The sequence below is a fragment of the Ovis canadensis genome, chromosome 18 (assembly GCF_042477335.2).
Source record: "Ovis canadensis isolate MfBH-ARS-UI-01 breed Bighorn chromosome 18, ARS-UI_OviCan_v2, whole genome shotgun sequence".
Taxonomy (NCBI): domain Eukaryota; kingdom Metazoa; phylum Chordata; class Mammalia; order Artiodactyla; family Bovidae; genus Ovis; species Ovis canadensis.
Window position 1 is genome coordinate 83,234,568 of NC_091262.1, and position 25,286 is coordinate 83,259,853.

The 25,286-nt window shown below is 68.7% G+C and overlaps 2 protein-coding genes across 5 annotated transcripts in view; both read left to right on the top strand.

The window, feature by feature from the left end:
* MTA1 (metastasis associated 1) overlaps nt 1–10,712 on the top strand; it is a 32,420-nt gene extending 21,708 nt beyond the window's left edge. The window contains exons 8-21 of one of the 4 annotated variants that reach the window (XR_011250187.1): nt 1,553–1,655; nt 2,282–2,381; nt 2,748–2,936; nt 3,977–4,051; nt 4,129–4,187; nt 4,554–4,669; nt 4,948–5,052; nt 5,156–5,345; nt 5,420–5,509; nt 6,177–6,329; nt 6,452–6,487; nt 9,519–9,550; nt 9,856–10,007; nt 10,094–10,712. Coding sequence is in view for 2 of the 4 variants with exons in the window: in XM_069558897.1 (XP_069414998.1) it covers nt 1,553–1,655; nt 2,282–2,381; nt 2,748–2,936; nt 3,977–4,051; nt 4,129–4,187; nt 4,554–4,669; nt 4,901–5,052; nt 5,156–5,345; nt 5,420–5,509; nt 6,177–6,329; nt 6,452–6,487; nt 9,519–9,550; nt 9,856–10,007; nt 10,094–10,244 (1,598 nt within the window). In the remaining 2 variants the exon portion in view is untranslated. Of the gene's footprint in view, nt 1–1,552; nt 1,656–2,281; nt 2,382–2,747; nt 2,937–3,976; nt 4,052–4,128; nt 4,188–4,553; nt 4,670–4,900; nt 5,053–5,155; nt 5,346–5,419; nt 5,510–6,176; nt 6,330–6,451; nt 6,488–9,518; nt 9,551–9,855; nt 10,008–10,093 lie in introns of all 4 variants that reach the window. The other 3 variants (XM_069558897.1, XR_011250188.1, XM_069558896.1) reach the window with 3 other exon arrangements.
* Nucleotides 10,713–14,287: 3,575 nt separating this feature from the next.
* Nucleotides 14,288–19,779, top strand: CRIP2 (cysteine rich protein 2). Its single transcript, XM_069558902.1, has 8 exons — nt 14,288–14,802; nt 17,650–17,744; nt 17,821–17,878; nt 18,150–18,290; nt 18,362–18,430; nt 18,507–18,601; nt 19,144–19,201; nt 19,275–19,779. The coding sequence occupies exons 1-8, from the start codon at nt 14,760–14,762 to the stop codon at nt 19,340–19,342; spliced, it is 627 nt and encodes a 208-aa protein (XP_069415003.1). The 5' UTR covers nt 14,288–14,759; the 3' UTR covers nt 19,343–19,779.
* The last annotated feature ends 5,507 nt before the right edge of the window (nt 19,780–25,286 follow it).

The following is a 25,286-nucleotide window of genomic DNA, read 5'->3' on the forward strand; positions in this document are numbered from 1 at the left end:
TCAGGCGTCCTTGGGAGTCCCCGGGGCCCCTCAGGCCTGTGCTCCCGCGGGGTGGCTAAGGGTTCCTGGTGAGGCCTCAGGAGGACGCTGGTGGCTCAAGTGTCCAAAGAGCTCACGTTGCCCACCGCCTGGGTGCTCGGCGGGGTTGAGCCTCTGTTCTCAGGGGCCCTGGGCGAGCCCTGCTCACAGCCCAGGCTTTTCCCGCTCCTGACTCGGGGACCCTGGCGAAGGCCTCAGCCTGCTGTCTCCCCGCGCCTCCTGGGGCATGGACCCTGCCAGTGTGAACCTGTGCCCCGTCTGTGAGTGTGTGTGGTGGCCACAGAGTGTGCCGTGATGCTGCCCGCCCGCTGGCGTGGCACTGGGACGGGGGTGCCACTGCACCTGGGGCTCTGGGCCTGGCTGCCTGGCCACGTCACTGGGGCCTAGATCCAAGGGGAGGGTCCCTGGCTTCCCTGGGGAGGGTCTCAGTGCCATGTAGCTGCCAGGAGGGAGTGCACCATGCCCATCCTCCAGACGCCCCATTGCGTCCCACAGACCTGGCACCCCAGGCTCTCGGATCTCCGCGCCCCATCCCTGGATCAGCTCTGCATGTCTGCGGTGCCGGGCTTCCCTTCCATGGGCCCCTGGCCCAGCGCGCCCCTGTAGCCCGCCAGGGTGACCTCCCCAGGGCGAGGGGGCACGTGTCTCCCCAGTGACTTTCAGCCGTGCCGGCCCTACTGACCCATGCCCACCCCAGGCTCCGTGGGCTTCCCGAGTGCACAGGGGTCCTGGGCCTGGAAGCGGGTTCCTGCCAAGAGTGACCGTGGCCGAGGGCGTCTGCAGGTGTTCAGCTCAGGCGCCCGAGTTGAGGGTGGGTGTGATGTGTCCTCCATGCCAGCCCAGCCACGCCGGGTGGGCATTCTGCAGACCCTCCTCGTGGCCCCATGCCCCCTGCTGATCAGAGCACACTGGCCCTTGGCACAGGTGCTGCCCAGGACAGAAGCGTCCACGGCTGGGCCCTGGGCTCCCCCGTGCCACCCACAGGCCGAGGGAGAAGCTGCCCTGAGACGAGGCCTCCGGCCTCAGGACCCCGGGTGGTGGGCGAGTGTCTGCTGAGCTGGCATCAGCGCACTGGTGGTGAGGGGCTGGCACGGGGGGCCGGGCGCGGTGGCACCCAGCCCTGCGGTGTCTTAGGGTAAAGAGCTCGACCGCTCAGATCCGGACTGCCCGCCCTTCCCCCCATGGCTGCGCTGCTGGTGCCGTCCCGGTGGTTCCTCCGACGCCCGGGGGCCCACACCCAGACCCCACTCCAGAGGCGAAGGCTTGCCCCATGCCACGCTTGCCCTGGAGCGCCGACCGGACCGCGTCCGTGTGTGTGTGTGTGCACACGCGTGCCGTGTCCCCGCCCCGGATTCACTCACCCTCTCCCTCCCTGCAGAAGGCGGTGCTCCCGCTTCACCCCAGTAGGCCAGGCCAACCCTGGCTCCAAGCTCTCACGAGAGCCTCGGGGCTCTTCCGCAGCCCCGGCGGCCTCGCCCCGGCGGCCTCACCCCGCGGCATCCCTTCTCCACAGGCGAGGAGGACGGCCGAGACCAGTCCAAGCTGGAGACCAAGGTGTGGGAGGCCCGCAACCCGCTCGTGGACAAGCAGATTGACCAGTTCCTGGTGGTGGCCCGGTGGGTGCCCGGCAGGCAGGGCACAGGCTGGCGCGGCCTGGACGCTCGCCCGCTCTGGTGGGCTCTGGGACGTCTGTTCCTTGGGGTGTTGCCCAGCGAGGGCACACGAGGCCAGCGGGGCGGGGCCCGCTCTGTCACGACCCTTCTGTGGTCCCCAGGGAGGCCTGGCCCTTCCTGCGTGCAGAGCTGGCTCTGAGGGGCTGCTCAGGGCCCCCCAGCATGCTGGGGTTCTTCCCGCAGACTGCGGGGTGGGATAGGGTGCCTGTCCAGCTCCAAAACCGGGCGGAGGCTGCTGGGGCGGATGTGGCCAAGGCCCAGGCCTCCTGGACACGCGCACCTCTTATGAGGCCGCCGCCCTGGCCCCCACTGGGCAGCTCCGGTGAGCACTCAGGCCACATGCTCCCCCCAGCCCCGCCCTGGGCTGGGCGCCATCCAGCGCTGGAACCCAAAGGCTGTCTCGGGAGAAGAGCTCTGTGGAGACAGGCAGAGTCCCCGAGCTCCAGAGCAGAGCGCTCCTCCCCGAGACAGCTGAGTCTGGGCCCCTCTGCGTGTCTGGCGTGGCCTGCCTGGCCTCCTGCTTGTCTGCTCCAGCGGTCAGCGTCTCTTCCCCTCCCCGCCCCCCCCAGCTCTGTGGGTACCTTTGCCCGGGCCCTGGACTGCAGCAGCTCCGTCCGGCAGCCCAGCCTGCACATGAGCGCCGCGGCCGCCTCCCGGGACATCACCCTGGTAAGTGGGTGCTGGCCAAGCAAGGCCCAGCACGTCTGCTCAGGCCAAGCCCCTGGGCACGGCCCCACCCAGGGCAGGGCTCTCAGTGGCCCCGCGTGGCAGCCCTGTCTTCGCACAGGCTCAGGCTGACCTGCACATCCTGGGGCCGCCCTGCTCCTTCCTCCGGCCCTGTCTCAGGCAGCAAGTCTCCCAGAAGGAGGCTCACGTGCCCCGGGCGGGCCCTGCCTGCCCACGGCTCTCTCCCCACATTCTCCCCAGAGGCCCGAGCCTGTGGCCTTCCACATGTGACCCGGGTGTGTCCGCCATCTGGGCTGGGGCTAGGTCCCAGTACAGGGCCCCAGTGACCCTGCCTCCCGCCCTGCACAGTTCCACGCCATGGACACGCTGCACCGGAGCGTGTACGACGTCGCCAAGGCCATCTCAGCCCTGGTGCCGCAGGGCGGGCCCGTGCTCTGCAGGGATGAGATGGAGGAGTGGTCAGCCTCGGAGGCCAGCCTTTTCGAGGAGGCCCTGGAAAAGTACGGGAAGGACTTCACAGACATTCAGCAAGACTTCGTGAGTTCCGCGGGGCGGGCTCAGGGCCGCGCTGCTCCCCAGCTCTCTGTCCCTGTCCCCTCGCCTGTTAGAGGCGCCTGCTGCGCCTCCAGGTCCTCGCTGGCCCTCAGGCCCCGGGCGTGTTTGAGTCCGGTGGTTTTTAACCAGCCGAGCTTCCGCATACGTCCTTGGAAGTGTTCCCCAGTGAGTGCGTGGGAATCAAGTCTGCAGGGATCCCTCACTCTCACGGCCCCTAAAACACACTTGAGCTCATCTGAAAGGAGGTGAAATGCTGGTCATTCAGAGGAGCAGGTCCGTGCGGAGAGGGCAGCAGGGCGGCCGAGCCGGCCTGACCACAGGCCCTAGGGAGAGGCTGGAGTGCAGCAGCCTTGCCCGCGTCTGATGCCCACCAGCATCTCCACTGGAACAGATGAAGCTGGTGCCGGGCTCGCTGCAGGAGGTGAACAGGTGTGGCCCGGAGGCCCTCAGGGCGCCCTGCAGAGCCCTGGTGCTGCGGGTGCAGGCTGAGCCCTGAGCTGGCCCCTTGACCGACATGCTGGAGTGTGCCGAAACCTCAGCAGGGGGGCACGGGCTCCCCACCAGAAATAAGCGGAGCGCGCCCCCCACAGGCCCCGGGCACCTCACGCTCCCGTGTGACGGCCCAGGTGCAGGAGGCACGTAGCCTGCGATCAGCTCACCCCAGCGGATGTGGGTGAAGGTGCTCAGGGGAGGCAAGGCCCGCAGGCGGCGCAAGCCCTGCTGGACTTGGGCTTGGCCTGTGAGCCCGGGGTGACGCCAGAACCGCGGGAGCAGAGGGTTCTCGCATGTGCAGCCCACAGCCTGGAGGGCTCGGGGACCTGAGTGCCTCCTGCACCGCCCCCCTTTCCCCGGCACTGTGCACCAGGGGCGGAAGCACCTGCCCACCCAGCCAGCCAGCCAGCCCGGCGCGGGTGCTGCGACAGGAAGGGAACCTGGGCAGGGCTTCTCAGCCATGCAGTCTGCCCAGGAGGGGGCGAGCCTGGGCGGGGCCCGCCCCCCGCTGACACACCTGCGTCCCACAGCTTCCCTGGAAGTCGCTCACCAGCATCATTGAGTACTACTACATGTGGAAGACCACGGACAGATACGTGCAGCAGGTGAGGGCCGGCCGGCGCAGGCGGGTCTCCCCGCAGACCCAGCTGCCCGCTTCTGACCCTGTGTTCTGTGCTTTAAGAAACGCTTGAAAGCGGCTGAAGCGGAGAGCAAGTTGAAGCAAGTTTATATCCCCAACTAGTAAGTGTACCCCCGGAGCACCGCCGCCGTGGCTCCACACCCGCGGGTGGGCCAGGCCCGCTGCTGGCCTGATGTGGCTCAGAGTCTCGGCGAGTCGGGGGCCTGTCCTTGAAGCCCAGGATGGCAGGGGTGGTGGGAGGGCAGAACCCCGCCCTGGCTCTCCCTCGGCCAGCCAGGCAGCCCCGGGCGTGGAGGCTGGAAGCCGTCCCGCCGGGGGTCTGACTCTGACCCGAGCCCGCGGGGAGAGAGCTGGGGTTGGCAGCCGCCCTGCGGCCCAGCGAGTACGGATGGGGCTGCCGGGGTTCCAGAGCCATGCACCCGGGGCTCCGTGCTCGCGTGACGCCCTCCCTCTCTCCCCTACCCAAGTAACAAGCCAAACCCGAACCAGATCAGCGTCAACAACGTCAAGGCAGGCGTGGTGAACGGCGCGGGGCCACCAGGCCAGAGCCCTGGGGCCGGCCGGGCCTGCGAGAGCTGTTACAGTAAGTGCCCCCAGGCACACCCTAGTCCGCGGCCCTGGGCACCCCTGCACCGTCCCGGGGACCGGCCTGGGGGCGGGGGTCGCACTCTGCCGGGAGGAGCCCTGATGGGGGAGCAAGGGGAGCGCGGTGCCCGGGCCCGGGGTGGTGTGGGCGGGCGGCAGCTGTGGAATGCTCTTTGCCGTCACTGGTTCTGCTTAAGAATCCGTCTATTTTCAACTTTGTTGTCCGTAGCCACCCAGTCTTACCAGTGGTATTCTTGGGGTCCCCCTAACATGCAGTGTCGCCTCTGCGCATCTTGTTGGACATATTGGAAGAAATATGGTGGCTTGAAAATGCCAACCCGGTTAGATGGAGAGAGGCCGGGACCCAACCGCAGTAACATGGTAAGCCCCGCCCTGCGCCCCGCCCCGCCCGCCCGCGCGCCCACCCCTGTGGCCCGGCCCGCGGTCATGGCGCTGTGTCGGGGCGGCGCGCCCCCTTCCGCAGAGCCCCCACGGCATCCCGGCGCGGAGCAGCGGGAGCCCCAAGTTCGCGATGAAGACGCGACAGGCTTTCTACCTGCACACCACCAAGCTCACGCGCATCGCCCGGCGCCTGTGCCGCGAGATCCTGCGCCCCTGGCGCGCCGCCCGCCACCCCTACACGCCCATCAACGGCGCGGCCATCAAGGCCGAGTGTGAGTGTGCCCGGGGCGGGCGGGGTGGGGTGCTGCCGGCGGGCGCGCGCACTGACCCTGGCGCCCTCCCGCAGGCACGGCTCGGCTGCCGGAAGCCTCCCAGAGCCCGCTGGTGCTGAAGCAGGCCACGCGGAAGCCCTTGGAGGCCGTGCTGCGGTTCCTCGGTGAGCCCGCCCGCAGAGTCCTGTGAGGATTCGGAGTGGTCTTCCCCATGCTGTGCCCTCCTGGGTGGGCTCTGGGCTGGGTGGGAGGCGTGCCCCCCAGGAGGGACGCACAGGGGCGGCCTGGGGCCCCGAGCATCCCGCTTGTCCGTGGCCCTCCGCTCTGCTGCGCTGGGCTAGGATTCGGTCTCTCCCCCTGTGCCCAAGTTCCCTTGGGAAAGACGCTCCGAGCTGGCGGGCCCCCGGGAGACACAGGCGGCTGTGGCCCCTCCTGCTATCTGGGCTCTGGCCTCTGAGAGCCGCTGAGGGCTGGGGCACTTGGTAGGTGTAGGCCTGCGCCTCCTGGAGCCGGTCTGGTGACCTGTCCATGGTCAGCTGATGGAGACCCTAGTTTATCATCTGGCCAGTGGCCAGCCTGGGCTGTCAGCTTTGTGGCCGCTAAGGGGACCTGCTCATTTGTGGGGATCTGGAGCCCGTGTGCTGGTTGGTGGTCGCCGGTGGGCCTGTTGGCTGGACCAAGGGGTCTAGCCCCAGCCTCTGTCGCTGCCCTCAGGGTGCCCAGGGTGCCACACTGGCGTGCCTACCGGGCCTGGGCTTCCCACACACTCCCGGGTGGTGGGGCTGCCGCTGAGGAGCAGCCTGTGCCCACTTGCCTGTGTTGGCCCTGCAGAGACGCACCCCCGCCCCCCCAAGCCCGACCCAGTGAAGAGTGTGTCTGGTGTGCTCAGCGGCCTGACCCCTGCCAAGTCGGCCCCTGTCATCAACAACGGCTCCCCCACCATCCTGGGCAAGAGGAGCTACGAGCAGCACAACGGGGTCGACGGTGAGTCCGGGGGGTCTCGGGCTCGGCCGGCGTGGCTGTGGGCCTGGGGTGCCCGGCGCCCGCCGCGCCCGCGCCTGCTGACCGTGTGTTCTCTCCTCTCTCCTGCCGCCGGGCGCTGCCAGGCAACGTGAAGAAGCGCCTCTTGATGCCCAGTAGGGGTAAGGCCCGGCCCTCCGCGCCTGCCTGTGTGCTGTGCTCACGTGTGTGTGGCGGATGGCTCAGGGCAGTCCACGCGGGCTGGGCCGCGCCCCTAACCCGGCGCCCACCTGTCACTCGGCAGAGACCTTGGGGCTGCCCCTGCCCCCACCCGGGCGCCCCGGCTCACGAAATGCCCTTCCGTCCGGGCCCAGCGCCGGTCAGTGGACTGTCCTCTGTCGGGCGGCTGTGGCGCCCCTGCCGCCCGCCCGCATGCCGTCAGCCTCAGCTCACGTGGCCGCCCGCCCTGTGCTTGTGACCTTGCCTGCGCCTTGCCTGGTGGGGGGCTGTGGGACCCTAGCCCCTCGGGCGCCGACGGGACAGAGCTGTGGTGTGGCTGGCATGGCTGGGTGGGGGTCTGTGAGGCCCAGGGAAGGCCCAGGCCGGGGCCCCACGGGGAGGTGCACCCGGGGCTGAGACTGTGGGCCCTGTCCCAAGTGGGGGGCTCGCGCCGGGGCATGAGGCCACCACAGGGCTCCCCTGCTGTTGGGCGCAGCTGGCACTGGCTTCCAGAGTGTGGCTCCCTCGCCCGCCCAGTGGTCCCGGGCTGCTCTAGTAGGGGTCACCACGGTGCCAGCGAGGAGCGTTTCAGCCTTGTGGGGGCCAGTGCCCCCGACAGTCAGCCTGTGGCAGGACCAGTGAGGGGGAGGTGAACGGAACCAACAGAAGGGGAACTTAGGGGGATGCACTCAGAGCTCTTCCCGCCAGCCCCTCCCAGCAGCAAGGTCCGGCCTGGCGTGGACACCCCCACGCTGCATCATGGGCAGCCAGCATGGACGTGGCCGGAGTCTTCCCCCAGTCTCAGGACTGGAGACCTGCCGGCCCAGGAGGCTGGCCCAGGCTTGGTTCTTGGATCTCTGGAAGGTGGTGGGAGGCAGTGGCTATCTGGCCCAGCCTGGTCCCCTGGACATGCCCATCTCAGTGTGTCCAGGAGCCCGGCAGGCACCTGCTGAGGGTCAGCTGGTGGCACTGAGGTCGGGTCCTCTCACTCCATCCGGACACAGGCTCTTCCCGCCCCAGGCCCCCTGCTGCCTTGCCCACGACCCCTTGGGGAGCCAGCTCACTTGAGCCTTGCCCCCTTGCTGACCTCCCCCTTCCCCTGGAGCCATCCTTGGGTGTTCTCACAGTCCCTAGTCTCAACAGAGCGGCTGGTCCACTCGGCTGCCCACATCCCACAGGAGGGGAAGCGGGTCTTATCAACAGGGCTTGGGGCTTAGGGCTTGACTTGTAAAGAGCTCTTGATAGCAGTGGGATAAACTCTATTCACTTCCGTCAGTTTTTCCAAAATCCACGTGTTCCCGTAGCTACTTCAGCGCCAGCCCTGGATCCCGGGCGGGCGTCAGGGGCTGCACTCAGGCTCACTGGGGTGCTGTGTGGCGGCCGGAGCAGCGGCAGATGGCAGGACCGGCTCTAGGCCAGGGCCCTGACCCCAGGGGGCCTTAACTCCCTAAGCTGGCCCTCTGTGGCCTGTGGCTGCCTCCGCCCCAGGGCCCCGTGTGTACATCCCCCCACGCTAACTGTGTGCTTTCTTCTCTCTGCCACCCGTCCCTCTGGTAGGCACCTACCTGGGTAAGTAGCACACAGCCCTGAGCGCTGTGTGTAGCTGTGCACACCCGTGGACAGCTTGTGAGCGCTGCAGGCTGGCTGCCGGGGCCCCTGCCCCTGCCTGCTGGGGTTGCGGCTACCCCAAGTTAGGAGGTGCTGCAAATGGGGGCTGGACAGCTATTCCAGGCTCGTCTAGAGTCAGACCTGGGTCAGGAAGCACTTCTGGGAGGAGTTAGATGTGTGTGGCAGAATGCAGGCGGTGGAGACTAGCTCACGTGACCGTATAGTGCACACTGACACGCTCAGCCACGCACTCACCCCAACACACGTTCACGGGCCCGTGTACACACACCAACACGGGCCCGTGTACGCACACCAACGTGCTCACGGGCCTGTGTACTTGCACAGACACCTGCTCATGGGCCCGTGTACGCACACCAACACACTCATGGGCCCATGTACGCACACCAACATGAGCTCATGGGCCCGTGTACTCACACCAACACGAGCTCACGGGCCCGTGTACTCACCAACATGAGCTCACCGGCCCATGTACTAACACCAACACATGCTCACAGGCCCGTATACTCAGGCCAGCACATGCTCACAGGCCTGTGTACTCACCGACACACTCACTGGCCCATGTACTCAGACCAGCACGTGCTCACAGGCCTGTGTACTCACCGACACACTCACTGGCCCGTGTACTCAGACCAGCACGTACTCACGGGCCCGTGTACTCAGACCAGCACGTGCTCACGGGCCTGTGTACTCACCGACACACTCACGGGCCCGTGTACTCACCGACACACTCACGGGCCCGAGTACGGACACTGCTGCTCTGGTGGCCACGCGCGTAGACTCACTGCACGAGCGCTTGGGAGCTGTGGATCGTTCCGGTTCCCGTTGAAGGTGCAGCCTGTGGCCTGGGACAGTGCCTTTTCTGAGCCGCTGGTAGCGGCTTTCACCGCCAGACCCCCAACCACAGAGAGGAACTGTTAGCTGGAGCGTGGCCTGCTGACCTCTCCTGGGTGCCTCCATCAGCTTCCTGCAGGGCGTCTGGCCCCAGGCCCACGCTGGGGACTGGGAGCCCCTTGGGAGGACGTCTGGTAGCGTCTGAGCCCAGGGAGCGGCTGCCCTGCAGGGCACCCCTGTCGCTGTTGCCAGGTGTGACTTGGCTGCTCTGTAAACCGGGCCACTGTGGTCCTGCCTCCTCGGGGGAGTGAGCGCAGACCGAGGCTCCTGCACTGCTCCCCTCCCCAGACCGGGGCCCCTGAGAGCCACCTGGGCGAGGCCAGGGCTCGGGAGCTGAGGCCCACCTGGGTGTGGGCTGCAGCTCTGGGGAGATGGAGCCCCGGGCTTCCTGCGTCTCCGCTGTGGGCCCTTGGCATGCGTGTGGGCGCGGCACGTGCCCGCGGGGACCTCATGGCCTGTCCTTCCTCCTGTCAGGTTTGGCCAACCACGGACAGACCAGGCACATGGTGAGCGCAGGGGCCCTGTTCTCCACATGCTCACACACACGTGCTCACACACACGTGCTCACACACACGTGCTCACACACACATGCTCCCTGGGCCTTAGCAGGGAGGCTCCAGCCCTGCCAGGCGCTGTGGGAGCATCTGGGAGGCCCCTGGGGACCTGAGGAGGGGTAGGTGTTGGGGTCTTCATGGGGTCTTCGTGGCCCTCGGGGCGCCCCTGCCTCCACTGCCCCTGGGACAGCCACCGTGGGGCTCCTGGGCGCTGCGTGGAGGCCCCGAGCTCCCCTCTCAGGCCTGCCCCACCGCAGGGACCAAGCCGGAACCTCCTGCTCAACGGGAAGGCGTACCCCACCAAGGTGCGCCTCATCCGGGGGGGCTCGCTGCCCCCCGTCAAGCGGCGGCGGATGAACTGGATCGACGCCCCCGACGACGTGTTCTACATGGCCACCGAGGAGACCAGGTGGGGCGGCCGGGCGGGCGGGGCTCGCGGGGCCAGGGGCTCCGTGCTGTGCTGCGCGGCCGCCTCACTGCCCGGCTCCACCACAGGAAGATCCGCAAGCTGCTCTCGTCCTCCGAGACCAAGCGCGCGGCCCGCAGGCCCTACAAGCCCATTGCTCTGCGCCCGAGCCAGGCCCTGCCGCTGCGGCCGCCCGCGCCCGCGCCGGTCAACGACGAGCCCATCGTCATCGAGGACTAGGCCGCCCGCGCGGCGCTCTGACCGCAGACCACGCCCGCCCGCCGCCCGCCGCCCGCCGCCCGGTTTCGGTAGTGCCCCCGCCCGCCCTCACCCGCAGAGAAACCGCCCCTCGGCCACGCGGGGAGGAGCGCCCGACCTACTCCAGACCCGCCGGGGAGTCGTTTTTTTAGCTTTGTGTTTACTTTTTGGCCAGAGCGGAGCTGAGGAGCCGCCCGAGTGCCTGCCCCGCACGCGGGCTCAAGGGCCGGCCGGGAGTTTTGTTGTTTCTGTTGAAGGTGCCATTTTAAATTTTATTTTTATTACTTTTTTGTAGATGAACTTAAGCTCTGTAACTTACACCTGGAATGTTAGGATCGGCGTGGCCAGCGGCCGGCCGAGCTGCCTGGTGGGGTTGGCCCCTTGTCTTTTCAAGTAATTTTCATATTAAAAAAAACAAAGAAAAAAAAACTTATAAAAACAAAAATCCAACTAGCCCCTCCTGCGTCTTTTGTTCTCAGTCCGTCGCCCTGTCTCGGGCCCACTGCACTCCCGTCGCCTTAGAGGAGCCCAGTGTCCCCCCCGCCAGCCCCCTCCGTGGGTCTGGAAGCCACCCCCTGCTCGGGTCTGCCCAGCGATGGGACGTCCAGGAAAAGTCTGGGCAGCAGCATATGGCCCCTGCAGGCTGGCCCGGGGGCTCCCCTGCTGCCTCACCTTGGCCCCATGCCCACCACCTGCCCCAAGGGGGCAGAGAAAGGTCCATCGGGGCTCGGGGCTCCCACACGGGGAGCCGACACGCCATGTCTGTCCGAGGCAGGGGTGGTCCGGGCCTGGCCTGGGAGCCAGACTGGCAGGTGCCGGGCTCCCCTGCTCGGGCAGCCAGGGTGGCAGGGTCAGCCGGGCTGCTGGCCGGCCTAGCAGAGCCTGCTGCAGCTGTCCACAGATGGCTGCCAGGGGCCACGGGGCCACCCGGAGCAGGTGTGCCATTTCCTCCGGGAGACTCCGCTCAGATTTCAGCAAGTCCGTTCCCAGAAACCCTGCCTCGGCTGGCCCCCCGCACACCCCCTCCAGGCCCACTGGACAGGTTCATCCAGGCCAGATGCCGGAGGGAGGGGTCCCCAAGGCTGCCGGAGGGGGGAGTCCCCAAGGCCGCCGGAGGGAGGGGTCCCCAAGGCCCTCGGAGGGAGGGGTCCCCAAGGCCCCCGGAGGGAGGGGTCCCCAAGGCCCCCAGAGGGAGGGGTCCCCAAGGCCCCCAGAGGGAGGGGTCCCCAAGGCCGCCGGAGGGGGGGTCCCCAAGACCGCCGGAGGGAGGGGTCCCCAAGGCCCCCGGAGGGAGGGGTCCCCAAGGCCGCCGGAGGGGCTCCTCTGCCTGCTGTGCCTCCAGCCCCACCGTGATGTGTGGACGTCTCGGCTGGAGAATTAAAATAGAAGCCGCGCTGCTGCCTTACTGGGGACAGATAAGGGGTGTTCTGGCATCCAAGGGCCTGCTGTGGGCCCCACTGGGTGGCGGGCCAGGGTGTCAGGAGAGGCTGGGGCATGCCACCCCACACGGCTGGCCTCACACCCGCCCACCCCCCAGCTCCAGTGGTGGGGCTGGGTGGCCAGGCTGGTGACCTTGACAAAGACACTACCTTCCTCCAGTATGGTGGGCAGGGGAGGGGCCTCCCCCCAGCCGGGTCCTCCCCCTGCCCAGAGACAGGCAGACCCTCAGGAGGGCCGGGGTCCCCTCCCCCGCCCCAGCACTGTGCTGGGCAGGGCCTGGACTGCGTGTCTGAGAGGTCTGTGCCAGGCCTAAAAGTGGGGTGGGAGGCGGGTGCTGGCGAGGGGAGCGAAGTCTTGAGAACCCGAGTGTTGGTTAGCTCTGCCCGGCTCCTGTGGGCCCAGCAGGGGCCTGCAGCTCCATCCTCCAGGGCCAAAGGCATCGCAGGTGGGCGTGTCCCCATTCCCCACCTGGGACCTCCCACTGCCCACCACTGGGCACAGCCCAGGGGGCCCTGCAGGAACACGAGCCTGGCTTCCCATGTGCCGTTTGCCAGTGCCACCAGGACGCTGCTCCGCTGCAGCCTCACGGGAGGGGCCTGCCCCTGCGCCTGGCCAGCGGGGCCCCACCAGCTTCCCTCCAGCCCCGCCGTCCTCTCTCAGCCTCATGGCCCGTGCCTGTCCCAGCCTCTAGCTCTGAGATGCAGCTCCGTGTCCACTGATCAGTGCCCCTTCCCAACAGCCCCGCACATCAGCCGAAGCCCTGCAGCTGGGAGGCAGGGTGCCCGTGCCACCCACCCCTGCCCAGGGCCTCAGCCAGGGCCTCATGCCATCCCTTGACTCCACCCCCTCTCTCCAAGCAGAGCTGGGGCCCACAGGTAGCTGCCTTGAGAGGGCTCCTGTGCCCAGCCAGCCTGCCCTCAACAGCAGTCCTGCAGATTTCAGGGCGGGGTGGTCCCTCAGGCTGATACCCTGGGGTCCCAGGGGTCTCCCAAGCTCAGAGCCCCTGGCAAGGGGTGCCAAGTGGGGGCCCATGAATTATTCAGACACCAGACGCCCAGCCTGAGCGGGGAGCGGCCTGTGAAGCGCTGCCCTGCAGGCCACCTAGCCCAGGAAGGGGCCCGCTGAGGCCTCCTCTCATCTCCACCCCAGCTGGCTCAGGGCCAGAGCTCAGTGCAGGGAGAGGGCGCCCGCCTGCTGGTCAGCAGCTTGAGGGCTCTTGTCCTCACTCATGGAAATGGCAGTGGCTGAAGGGTGTGAGTGCGGGTGGGGGCCACCTCAGGGAGGGGGGGAGTTACCTCAGGGAGGACGGGGGCACTTCAGAGAGGAGGAGGGGACACCTCAGGGAGGAAGGGGCACCTCAGAGAGATGGGGGGCACCTCAGGGAGGAGGGGGGCACCTCAGAGAGATGGGGGGCACCTCAGGGAGGAGGGGGGCACCTCAGAGAGATGGGGGTACCTCAGGGAGGAGGGGGCACCTCAGAGAGATGGGGGCACCTCAGAGAGGAGGGGGCATCTCAGGGAGGAGGGGGCACCTCAGAGAGATGGGGGCACCTCAGGGAGGAGGGGGGCACCTCAGGGAAACGGGGGGCACCTCGGGGCACTTCAGGCGACAGGGTGGGGGGGCTGCCGTGGAACTGCCCTGCGAGACCAGCTCCCTCACCCCCTTTGAACACACTGGCACCGGGAGCCAGAAGCAGGCCCTGGAGACCACCAGGGAGAGGAACTGGGCGTGGGGGGACCCGGTGTCCAGCACAGAGCCTCAGAGACACAGGGCAGGGTGTAAGGGAGCTGGAGCCCGCTGCCCAGACTGGGCCCAGTCATCTGGGCTTAGGCATCTGTCCATCTGCCAGACCTGAGGCTCAGCGGTGATGGGGGCCCAGGAGAGAGCCCCTGGGAGATGGCTGCCGCGACCTCTGGGTCCCCAGACCCTGGGGCTCTGGCCAGTTCTGCGTGGCACCAGGTGGAGGCAGGCAGGGGTGGGAGAGGCCAGGCAGTCCTGCCGGGCGGGGGCTGGAGGTCCCCTGGGGAGAGGCCCTGCCCGCTAGCAGTCTAGCTCCCCAGCCCTCCAGGAGGAGGCTCTGGGGCCAACAGGCCGAGGTCAGAGGCCCTGGGTCCGATACTACTGGGTCTGGAGGAGAGATGGGGCAGGCGTCCGGGGCAGGACGGCATGGAATGCAGGCGGCAGCGTCTGCCCACGGGGTCGCTACGCCTGCAGAGGAGGCACCCTGGGGGCCCCACGCCTTCTGTCTCCCGTCTCCCCCCGCCCCCCACATCGCCCTTGGGTGGGAGAGCTTGGGGAGGGCGCCTTCAGAGCCTGCCGCACACACCGCTGGCCCCCTCGCTGCCAGGCACCCCCTCCCTCACCCCCTTCCAGCAGTTTCTCTCGCACTGTTTTTGGAAGTGGTGGAGGCCCTGCCCTCCACCCGCTGAGGCTCCAGCACCACTGACAGTGTTAGGCGGGGCCGGGACCGGGCCTGGACCGGGTGGCGCTCCCGCCCAAATCCCGCTCCTGTCCCAGAGCGAGGCCGTTGCTATAGAAACCGAGCAACAAAGGGAAGCGGGCGGCGGCGCGCAGCAGGGTGGGGTGGGGTCCCCTGGGGACCCGGACGCCAGCACCGCGCCGGGCGGGCTGCTGCGCCGTCGGGGCGTCAGTCTGCGTGTCCCGACGCCGCCCTTCCGGGCCGAGGCCCCGCTGGCCAGGACGCCCCCCGTCAGGGGGCCGCGGAGTCCCAGCCCCACCCGCGGCCCAGCCGGTTGCCCCGAAGTTGCCATGGAAACAGGCGAGGACCGAGCGGGCCCGGTAGAGGCCACCCCGAGAGCGAGGCCGGGGGGCGCCGGGCGCGTGGCGTAGCCCCCAGTCCGCCCCGGCAGGTGCGCCCCTGCCCCCGCGGCGTCCAGGGCGGCGGGACCCCGGGGGCGGGCTCCCGACGCCCCGCCCCGGCCGCAGACCAATGGGCGGGCGGACAGCCGGGCGGGCGGGGCGGGCGCGGCGGAGGCGGCGGCTGCGGCGAGGAGACGGGCGCGCGCGGAGGACGCGGGGCGGCTGGGCGTACGGACCATGGCCTCCAAGTGCCCCAAGTGCGACAAGACCGTGTACTTCGGTGAGTGCCCGGGCCCGGCCGCCGCCCTTGGGGTCAGCTCCCCGCTGCAGAGCCGCGAGCCCCCGGCGCTCGTCGGCCAGCGCCCGGCCGCCACCCCAGGATGCCCGGCCCGGATCCGGCTCGTGCGCTGCCCACGCGGGTGCGGCCGGAGGGTGGAGCGGCGACGAGCTGGGGGCGGCCACGCCCGAACCCCCGAAGTGGCCGACGGGGACGAGGCGGGGGCCCGAGGCCTGGCGGGCGGGGGCTCGTGGACCCTCCAGAAAGCGGCCAGGCTTCGGGGAGCGCTGTGCGCTCGCGGGCCGATCGCGGTCCTGCCTGGCGGTGCCCAGCGGGGCGGGGCGGGCGCAGCAGCAAGCTCTGCGCACTTTTAGCGCGCTCCCGCCTTTCTCTGCCCTTTCGCTCGGACCCCAGTCGCGCCCCCCGCGGACATGTGGCCGGGCCGGCTGGCTTCATGGCTCCCAACCCCAGCCCCGACCTCGGCCCACGGCGGGCCAGGTCTAGGCTCTGTCTGGATTCAGCCCATGCGGGGGCGACCTTGGCCTCCACCTCTTATGCGCTCCGACACGCTCCTTTTCTTGGCGCCAAGTTCCCCCTGGACTCTCCTGCGGTTGGGGTGAGGAGGGAACCCTCACAAGCAGGAGGGGACGCTGGGACCCAGGTGGCCAGGCCCCTGACCTCCTCAAGGTCCCAACAGTGGCGTCCAGGAGGAGGGAGTGGGGAGGAGAGCCTGTCTCTGCCTGGAAGCCCCCTGGGTTGGCGGAGACTGCCTCCCATGGGCGCACCCCCCCCGCTGGCGCTCCTACCCTGGTGTCTGGCTCACTCCCCCACTCTCCCTCACCCTGGCTGGCCCTCTCCCCCACTTTGTCAGGGTCCCTGCCCACTGAGCCTCCCACCAGCACCCGCACAGACAGTGGCCCAAGTCAGAAAAGCAGGAGAGACAGGGCCAGAGAGAAGACCCTTCTCTCGTCATCCGTGGGGCAGTGGCCAGGGTCTGAGGTGGGGACTGGCCGAGGTGAAGATGGCCCCTTGGTTTCCCTGCGGACGGTGGGAGGAGGCGCAAGCCGTTGTTTGCTGTTCCCAGAGGGGAGGGACCGGATTTGGCCTGGAGTGCTTCTGGCCTGGCTGGGGCCTTGGGGCTTCCGGCTGCCTGCTGGGGAGCCCGCCCAGCCCTCAGTCCCGGTCCCCATCCTGGACAGGACTCATCCCTGTAAGGCTCAGGGTAGGGGCCAGCCCCAGGGTTGTCCTGCCAGCCCCACTGCCCACGTCTTTACCCTGGGCCAGGCCAGCTCAGGGACGGGCTGACAGTCCCGTGGACAACCCGGAAAAGCACTTCTGCCTGCTTGGGCGGCTGCTGGCTCCCAGCAGAAAACAAAGGCTGGCTTCTCTCCTGGTCTGGAGGCCCTGGTGGAGGAAGGGGCGGGGCCAGGACGCTGCCACCCCGAGTGCGGCTGCACCCCAGCGGGTGCACGGAGGAGCCAGGCCACCCCACAGTCACCTCGGGAGGCTAAGTCTCTGTGTCGCCGACAACTGCAGCTGGGTGGGAGCTGGCTCCTTTCCAAGCCATTAGACTCAATCGATTCTGCCTTCCCAACTTGGGCTGGTAACGTGTGGCCATTGACCTGCTCGGTGGGTCCGAGGGTCATTCCCCTGCCCCCCGCAAGTGGCCACAGCCTAACAGTGAGCCAGATCAGCATGGTTCTGGCTGCCCTGAGCCGCAGCTGCCTCAGCAACCGCTGGCCAGCGGGAGAGCTGGGAGAGGATGCCAGTCTGGCATGGGATCTGAGCCCGCCTTGGGCTCAGCCAGCTCCCGTCTGCCCTGGCATGGACCTGCGGGAGGCCTGGCCAGCCTGAGTCCTAGCCTTCTAGGGTGGAGTGGCCAGGAAGATCTGTAAGCCTGCGGAAGGGGAGGGTGGGTGGGGGTCCTAGAGGCTGCCCCTGGCCAGGCCAGCAGGCGCCAACAGGGCCACTGGGGCCAGGGCCCAAGCCCCGAACCTGAGCCACCAGGAGCGCGAGCCGTCCTCCAGGAGCCTCCCAGGCCTCCTGGGACTGGGGGTGTCCCGGCCAGTTCCCGCTCCCCACCCTGCTGGTGCCCTGGGGGAGGCCTGGCCCAAGCAGGGGCTGCTCTGGGAAGGAGTCCCTGCTCCCTGGCTAATCCTGCCTGATTAGAAGGGCCCCAGCCCACCCACCCCTCTCCTCCCCTTGCCTCTGGCCAGGCCCCTTCCAGTCGGGAGGATTCCAGCTTGGCTCCAGCGGCTTCCTGCCCCGTCCTCCGCCCTTTTCCTGCTGTGCTTCCCTGGGGAAGCCCCAGCTTCCGTCCACTGGGAGATGGCCCAGCAGCCCCGGAGTTGGGGGAGGCAGGGGGCAGGGAGGGCCCCCAATGTGACCCTTAGCAGCTGGTCTCAGACCTTGGGCGCCAAAGCCAGAGGCAGGAGGGGGCAGTGCTTTCGAAGCTTAGGGTGAGGAGGCCAAATATGGACAGCCAGCGCCCTGCCCTGTCCCCTGGGGGGCCACAGGGACTGGCCTCCACTGGGGGTCTGGAGGCTTGAGGCCACTCCCCTCAGCGGGGCTGGGGCTCTGCCAGCTCCTGTAGGGCCCTCCTGGAGGGTCTGGGGCTGTGTGAGGGGCAGGTGTGTGCGGCATGTGTCAGGGAGGGGCAGGTTTGAGCTGGAAGCCCGTCCAGGTTGCCCGGTCCAGCAGTGACCCAGGGTGAGGAGCGGATGGCAGGGGTGGCCACATGGCTCCGGGGGGGGGAAGGGGACGCAGGTGCCGAGGCTGCCCGGGGCCTGGGAGGCAGCGGGGCTCAGTGCAGGGGCGGGGGCGCTGTGCTGACACTGCCCTCCCACCCAGCTGAGAAGGTGAGCTCCCTGGGCAAAGACTGGCACAGATTCTGCCTCCGGTGTGAGCACTGCAGCAAGACGCTGACCCCAGGGGGCCACGCCGAGGTGAGCGCCTCCCTGGGGCAGGGAGGGGTTGGGGAGCCGGGCCAGACCCCGCCCTCAACGCCTGCCCTCTGCCTAGCATGATGGAAAGCCTTTCTGCCACAAGCCCTGCTATGCCACGCTGTTTGGACCCAAAGGTGAGACTGGGGCCTCCGTGGGCCGGGCCGGTGGGGACACCCCGCCCAGCTCAGATGGCCCCGGTCCCTCCTCCCCTCGGCAGTGCGGCCCCCTCCCTCCTGGAGGGACAAGCACTCTCCCTTCCTTGCCCACCAGGGCCCTCTGGGTGGGGGCGGGGAGTGGTCCTGGATCCCCGTGGCTGAAGGAGCCTTCCTGGGAGGTTGGGGGTGGCTGAGAGGTGCGGGGGTGGGGAGGGCCCTGGCTCCCGTGTCCCGTGCCTGCCCCCACCAGGGGTGAACATCGGAGGGGCCGGCTCCTACATCTACGAGAAGCCCTCTGCCGAGAAACCCCAGGTTACCGGCCCCATCGAGGTCCCCGTGGCCCGAACCGAGGAGCGGAAAGCCAGCGGCCCCCCGAAGGGGCCCAGCAAAGGTGGGCGGGGTGAGTGTGGGGCGCGGGGGTGGGGTCGGCGCCGGCAGGCCCTGACCCCGCCTCTCCCCCAGCCTCCAGCGTCACCACGTTCACCGGGGAGCCCAACATGTGTCCTCGCTGCAACAAGAGGGTCTACTTCGGTGAGTGCCTGCGCCCAGCCCTGGGCTGGGAGGGTTCCCCCGCGCGCCCCGGCGTCATCCTCTGTCCCCTCCCCAGCCGAGAAGGTGACGTCTCTGGGCAAGGACTGGCACCGGCCATGCCTGCGCTGCGAGCGCTGTGGGAAGACGCTGACCCCGGGCGGGCACGCGGAGGTGAGAGGCGCGCGGCCCCCGACGGCCAGGGGGGCCGGCGGAGGCCTGAGGGGGCCAGCGGGGGCCTGCGGGGGAGCCGGGCGGGCCCAGCCTGGAGACCGTGGGCCCAGAGTGGCAGGCCCGAGGGGGGCTATGAGGGCCCGGGAAGCGGGGCCCGAGGGGGGCTATGAGGGCCCGGGAAGCGGGGGCCCCGCCCGAGGGGGTCTGCAGGCCGGGAGGGGCGGGTGGGGGCTGCGGTCTGGGGTGGGCGGGCGTGCCCCGAGGGGTTCTGCGGGCTGGGACGGGCGGGGGTTGCGGTCTGGGGTGGGCGGGCGTGCCCCCGAGGGGAGCTGCGGCCCGGGAGGGGCGGCGCGCTGCCCCCTGGAGGCCGGCCTGGCGCCGTGTGCGCACGGACGCTGGTGCTGCGGCAGCGCTGCGTCCTCCAGGTCCACCTGGGAAACCGCGGGCTCAGGGTGCCAGGCGTCTGGAGGTGGAGGCGGCCACCGGGGGTGGTGGGCGTGGAGCCTGTGGCCGCCTTCTCACCACCTGCACCCTGTCCTTAGCACGATGGCCAGCCTTACTGCCACAAGCCCTGCTACGGAATACTCTTTGGACCCAAGGGTGAGTGTGGGCCGGAGTGTGGGCCGCGGGCCCCCTCCCGCCCTCCCCTCCACCGAGCGGTCTCTCTCTGCAGGAGTGAACACGGGAGCCGTGGGCAGCTACATCTATGACAAGGATCCTGAAGGCAAAGCTCAGCCCTAGGCCTCGGGGCTGCTCTGCGTGGGCCCCCGACCCCAAGCCCACTGCTTGGCTGCGCGGGGAGAGTGCACCTCCAAGTCCAGGGCCAGAGAGCTGGGGGAGGACCCTAACCCCAGGGCCCTGCCCCGTCCCTGTCTCCTGGTCTATCTGCCTGTGTGTCCCTGACTGCCCGCTGCCCCCTTTCGTCCTGGCCCCATGTGTCCCCACCTCGGGGTCTCATGGCCCCCCATGCCCCTGGTGTCTCTGTGGCCTGGGTGACCTTTCTGAGGTGGTGCCGCCCCCGCCCCGCCCCCAGTGTTATTTATGTCCCTCTTGCCAGTGACACCCACAGCCACGCCTCCACCGCATTCCTCCCGCCTGCCAGCGCCCGCCCACCACCCTCACGTGGCTCACACTTGAGTGCTGGGACTTTTGCTACCAATAAAAGGTCTGAAGGTCAAGGGCGCACGTGTCTGCAGCTCTGGGGTGGACTTGCAGCCAGGGGCCCATCTCTCAGTACAAGTGCCCCCAGCATCCCTAGGCCCCGGTTTCAGGTGGGGGCGGGGCCCTGTGCCCAAGGGTGATGCCCATGGGTGGGAGGCAGGGAGGCTCTGGTTTGGACTGGTTGAGGCGAGTGGGGGGCTGGGCCCCTGGGAAGGACTGGACTAGATGGAGGTGGGGAGTGCGGGAGGCTGGGGTCCTAGTGCCCAGAAAGGGGCACTAAAACCAGGTGGTGCCTTGGTCCAGCAGAGAGCTGGAGGGAGGGGAGCTGCAGGCACCTGGTGGAGGGAGGGAGGGACAGACGACACCTCCTGCAGGGGAGGAGCGGCGAGGGGTGGGCAGGACACCTGCGGCAGAATATGTGCCAGTCTGCCCAGGGAGCTCAGCTTCTCAGCTGGCAGGCGGGAGCCCAGGGACAGGGTGCAGGCTGTCTCCTGCATTCTGAATGCAGGGCCTAGTGCTCCTGCCTGAACGGAGTTTCTGCGTCTGGTTTGCGGTGTTGATGGAGTCACCTCTGGCCTCTCCAGGCTGTCCCTAGCAACCGGGAACCCCCAGCAGCTGGAGGAGCACCCCCCACCCCGAGTCCCGCCCACGCGCCTGCCTTCCCTTTATCCGCGGCTCCCTAGCAGCCCGCCAGAGGGCGCCCCTTCCCTTCTGCTCCGGGGCAGAGCCCTGGTAGACCCGCCTTCCACGGCTCAGCGCCTGCTCCAGCCTGCTCCGAGTATCGCATCCCCAGAGGCCTGGCCCTCCCGGAGCCAGGAGCTTCGGGGCCTGGTCATCTCTGGGCCTGTGTCCTCAGCACCGTAGGCAGCCGGCTCCATATGTGCCCTGCCCCCACCCCCTCATCCCCGGGGCCAGCTCCCAGCACCCCAGCCTCTGGCACAGGCCTCTCCCTAGCCCGTCCTCCAGGACGCAGGCTGAGACAGTTGAGCCAGAAGGCCGGGCTCATTGTCCTTCGAGCAGCCATCCGTGTCCCTCGGGTGGAGCGGCCGGCTCGGTGTCTGCAATGCCAAGCCGTCCTCCTTCCTCCCGGCCCGTCCGGGCGTCCAGCGTGGGCAGCAGTGTCTCCTTGCATTTGGCTGGCGCCGGGAACGCAGCCAGGATGTGCAAGGCGGGTTGGCCTGCCTCGGGGGTGGGAGGCCCTGGTGCAGGCGCCCCAGGGGCGCCCCTCTTTTACCCCGGGCAGAGGTAAGGGGTGCACTCAGAGGAGCGGCTGGGACACCTCTCCACTCCCGCCTCCCTTCTGCTAAGCCGAAGCTCCTTGGTTGGGGGGTCGTTGGGGGCACCCCCAGGCCCGCCCTTGCCAAGGGCTCCTCTTGCCGGAGGGAAACTTCCTGCGGTCCAGCAGGTGGGGGTGGCTGAGAGCACAGCTGGGCTCCTCCTCTTCTGTGACGCTCCAGTGGAAACTACGCGAGGGAAATGCGATCTCCTGCGAGCCCTTCCCCCAAACCCAGGAGGAGGGGCGCCTATGGTGTGGCTGCCGCCTTGCGGGCAGGGTGAGGGGCACCGGGTCCCCCAGAAGGCGGGTCGGCCGCAACCTGCCTGGCACTAGTGCCTCGCACTCGCGGGGTCTGGCCGCGGAGGCCGCCTTCCGTTTCCTGCTTTCGGGAGGGTGCTGAGCCTCCTTGTTTGTTTCCCCCGGGTTGTCATGGAAACCGGGGTGGGGCAGCTCCCGCCAGGCTCCTGGCGGTCGCCGAGTGCCGCCAGTGGGGGCCGCGGGGGCCCCGCGCTCCCGGGGCTCCCTAGGGGCCCCCAGCTCCAGGGAGCCTCTCCACGAGCCAGGTGTTTCCTCGGGCAACCCGCAAGATGCCGCGGACGCTTGTGTGCGGTGCGCCGCCCTCTCCGCCTGCCGCGGCCCGGGCCTCCACCCCACCCCGCCAGCGAGGCGGCCCTGAAATGCCATTTAAGCTCCTCTCTCCGCTCCAGAACCCCGGGGCTGGGCACGGCGCCCCGTCCTCCTCTAACACCCTGCTCCCCAGCCGCACCCCCCTCCCACCGGTCCAGTCTTCCCCACTTCCTCCACAGGGCCCTCTGAGCCCCCTGCACCCCATCAGCCTCCCAGGCCCTGGCTGGTGTTCCCTTGCGCCCCACGCCAGGCATCTCTTCAGCTTCCTCCGTCCCCACTTCCTGAGTCCTGGAATCCCCTGACCCCTGACCTAGATCCCCCAGCCCTTCTCCCCGCCAGCCCCACCAGCTTCCCCTGGGCTGCCCCTCTGCTGTGAAGGCTCGCTGGGGACCCCGCCCAACTCAGCTAGCCTCCCTGAGCCCCTCCAGGCCTGGAGGGGGCATGACCTTTCTTGCACCTGCGCACTGGTAGTGGTTCCAGGAGCTGAGGGTCAAGAAGTCACCAAGTGCCTGCGAGCCCGGCCCTCTGCCGCTGGGGGCTGGGCTGGGGAGGACAGCCAGGAGAGGCGGCCAGGTGCAGGCCGCACACTTTCTCAGGGCCCAGCCGCTGCAGGCGTGGGTCTGGGGCGGTGAACACGCCCCGCTGCCGGACTGGAGAGGCTGGAATCTGAGGCCATTCTGCATGGCCTTTGGCTCCAGGATACAGAGATTCCTGGCACCAGGCTCATCCTGGGGGGGTTGGGAGGGCAGGGGCACCTCAACGAGCTGAGCTGCAGGCCCTGGCAGGGCTGGCTGAGGGGGCTCATGGGTGCAGGTGCCCCTAGCCTCTCTGCCTCCCAGGCCTGCTTCCAAGAGAGGAGGGGAGGGACCCTCTCCTGCCTGGGCTGGTCTTAGGCCTGGAGGACAGGGTCGGAGCCCTCCTGGGAAAGCACAGATTCCATCCCCCTGCCCCCACCTCAGGGCCACCTGGGGCAGGACCTTGGGGCAGACAGGGGGTCCTGGGAGACAAGCTGCTAAAAATAGGCCCTGGGAATGTCTGAGTGCCTGTGACTCAGCCAGGCCTGGAGGAAGGGCAGGGAGGGGTGGACTCCGGGGGTAGGCAAGCCGGCTCTGGCCCTGGCTCAGCAGTGGTCCCGGAGCACACACTGGACCCGTTAGGCACTGGGTGCAGGAATGCCACAGAAGCCCTGCAGGCTTCCAGCCCTCGCAGGGGACAGCCTTACTCTTGTCCACTCTGAGGAGGAGCCCAGAGACTGGGGCGCGAGGTGGAGGCTTCGGGAATGGCTGGCAAAGGCCAGGGGCAAGCGCCACAGTGTGTGGTCTGGGATGGGGGTGGATCTGTGTAGCTCCGAGGGCAGAACTTCCCCGGAAGAGTCCTCAGTGGCCACTGGGGCCCAGCCTCGCCCCGCAAGCTCTACCAGTGCCAGGAGCCCAAGCGAGCCCACCGTGGGGCCCCCGCTGTCCAGAATCCTGCTGTGGGGCAGAGTCCCACCTGGTTCCCTTCTGGGTGGAACACGAGTGGGTGAGGGCGTGGCCGTGTGCACAGAGAGGGTGAGCACGCGCTGGTGGCCTTGGCCAGCAGCCAGAACCCCACAGTAGCCTCTCCCAGGTCTCAGGGCCCTGGGTGCCCTCACGCTGGCCGAGTGTAGGGGGTGTGTTCTGGGCACAGAGCAGCCTGGGGCAAGGGGCTGTGCTGGCCGCTCTGTCCCTCACACTCCAGATGCCCACAGCCCTGGGGCCAGTGCTGGGAGGGAGAGCGCGGGGCTGGGTGCTGCCAGCGTGGGGGCCGTGTCTTGGAATGTCCCCGGCGCTCCACCGTGCCTTCCGTGTGTTCGTGCAGCAGACGCCACTAGTGGCCCCAAAGGGCCAGGCAGGGCAGGGCTGGGTCTTCAACTGGCCCGGTGGTCCTGAGCTTGGTTGACCTTGGGCCAGGTCAGCGCCCCGCCCCTTCAAGAGCTTCCTGGGGCAGGTGAGCTGATGGAATCAGGAAGCCTGCTCCTGGAGGGGCTGTTAGGGCCTGGCCAGCAACTCACAGGGAAGCCTCAAATGGGGCCGTGCCTGGTCAGAGAGTCTAGAGACTGTGGGAGCTGTCCACCCTGCACACCCCCCAGAGCTGGGGGACTGCAGCTTTGGGGGGTCCCTAATTTCACAGGCGGGCAGGACAGACAGGGAGCTGGGGCTTTGGGAGGGCTCCAGGGAGAGAGAGTGTGTGTGGTGTGTGTGTGTCTGGAAAAACTGTGCTAAGTACCAACCCGAGGGCTACGCCCATGGGCCTTGGCCCCTCTCGGCCTCCTCCCCACACCAGCCTGCGCTGTGGCTATAGCAACAGCAATAACAGCCGGGCAGGCCCGGAAGACTCATCACCCTGGTTTGCAAGGGGGGGGGCTCTTGCTCCCCCACTCCCAGAGTCTTGGGGGCTTGGAGTCCAGTGCGGGGAGGGGTCATCCCCAGGGCCAAGCGTGCAGAAGGAAGCCGAGCCCAGCTCAGGGTGGCCCCCCGTGTCCCGGAGCCCCCCAGAGATGCTCAGATGGGTGTGCCCACACAGGCGTGCCTGCAGGCCCTGAACACACGTGCGCATCCAAGCTGCCAGCCGTTCACTGCCCCCTCGGGTTCATCACGTGGGTGGAGCTGACCTTCACCCAGCACGCCTACTCGGGCGGTGCAAGCCCCGTGTGTGGCCCGACCCAAGGGTCTGCCGTGACAGATGCCCACTTCCCCAGACGGTCCTGCCTGGCACCCCCACCCACCCAGGCCAGCCCTCTCTGTCACTGGGGGTCTCAACCCTTCCTCCCCTCTTTGCTTCTGCCCGTCTGTCCGTTTGTCTGTTCCCAGCTGTGTCTGTCCGTGTGCCTGTCCCCCTCCGGCTGTCTCTCATTTCCACTTCTCTCTCAGTCATGAAGCCAGGAGTGGAGGGAACCGGGGCCAACCCTCCTGTTCCTGGCCTGGCCTGGTAGACCAGGCACAGGCCAGGGAGACACCAAGGGCTGAGTGGGGGCAGGCGGGCAGCCACAGCTCCAGAAACTGGGGAGGCACTCCTGTGCCCGGGGGGAGAGGGTGATGAGGCTCAGGGCAGGGCAGGCTGGTGTGGCTCCTGCAGTGGAGGGTGGGCACCCCTCCTGAGGGCAGCGGGCAGCCAGCCACCTAGGGCTCCAGGGCAGGGCTCAGGCTTTGTGGATCCCAGGGCTTTCGGAGCCCCAGTGAGGGGCAGAACTGTGGCCTACTCTCAGAAGAGGGTCCCAGGGAGGGAGGACTAGAGTGGTGGTGGAGGGTGGGGTCCTGTGCGCTGACCTCCCCGAGGCTGGGGCGTGCTCCCCCACCGCAGGGCCTGGCGGGGGGCAGAGGGCAGGTCGGGTCGAGGTGGGGTTCTGAGGTGCAGGTGGCCGTGGCTCCCCCCTTCCCAGAGACAGGCCCAGGGGGCAGGGTCAGGGGTGGGGGGAGGCTGGGGGGGGAGGGAGAGGGGTTCCCGCCACTCAGGGCTGAGGGCCTCTCAGACGATGGTCTGCAGCGCCCTCAGTGCGGACAGGGCCTGGTCAGGCCCAGAGATGATGATTTGTTTTGAGGGACGGGTGTGTCGAGGGGAGCCGAGGACACTGCTGAAGGTTCGGGGTGGGGGCCGGGATGG

Excerpts from the sequence above, each read along its gene's own strand:
- CRIP2 (XM_069558902.1), top strand. The coding sequence starts at position 14,760 with ATGGCCTCCAAGTGCCCCAAGTGCGACAAGACCGTGTACTTCG. Across the intron at positions 18,431-18,506 it reads CAACAAGAGGGTCTACTTCG|CCGAGAAGGTGACGTCTCTG; the intron begins GTGAGTGCCTGC and ends TCCCCTCCCCAG. Across the intron at positions 19,202-19,274 it reads AATACTCTTTGGACCCAAGG|GAGTGAACACGGGAGCCGTG; the intron begins GTGAGTGTGGGC and ends CTCTCTCTGCAG.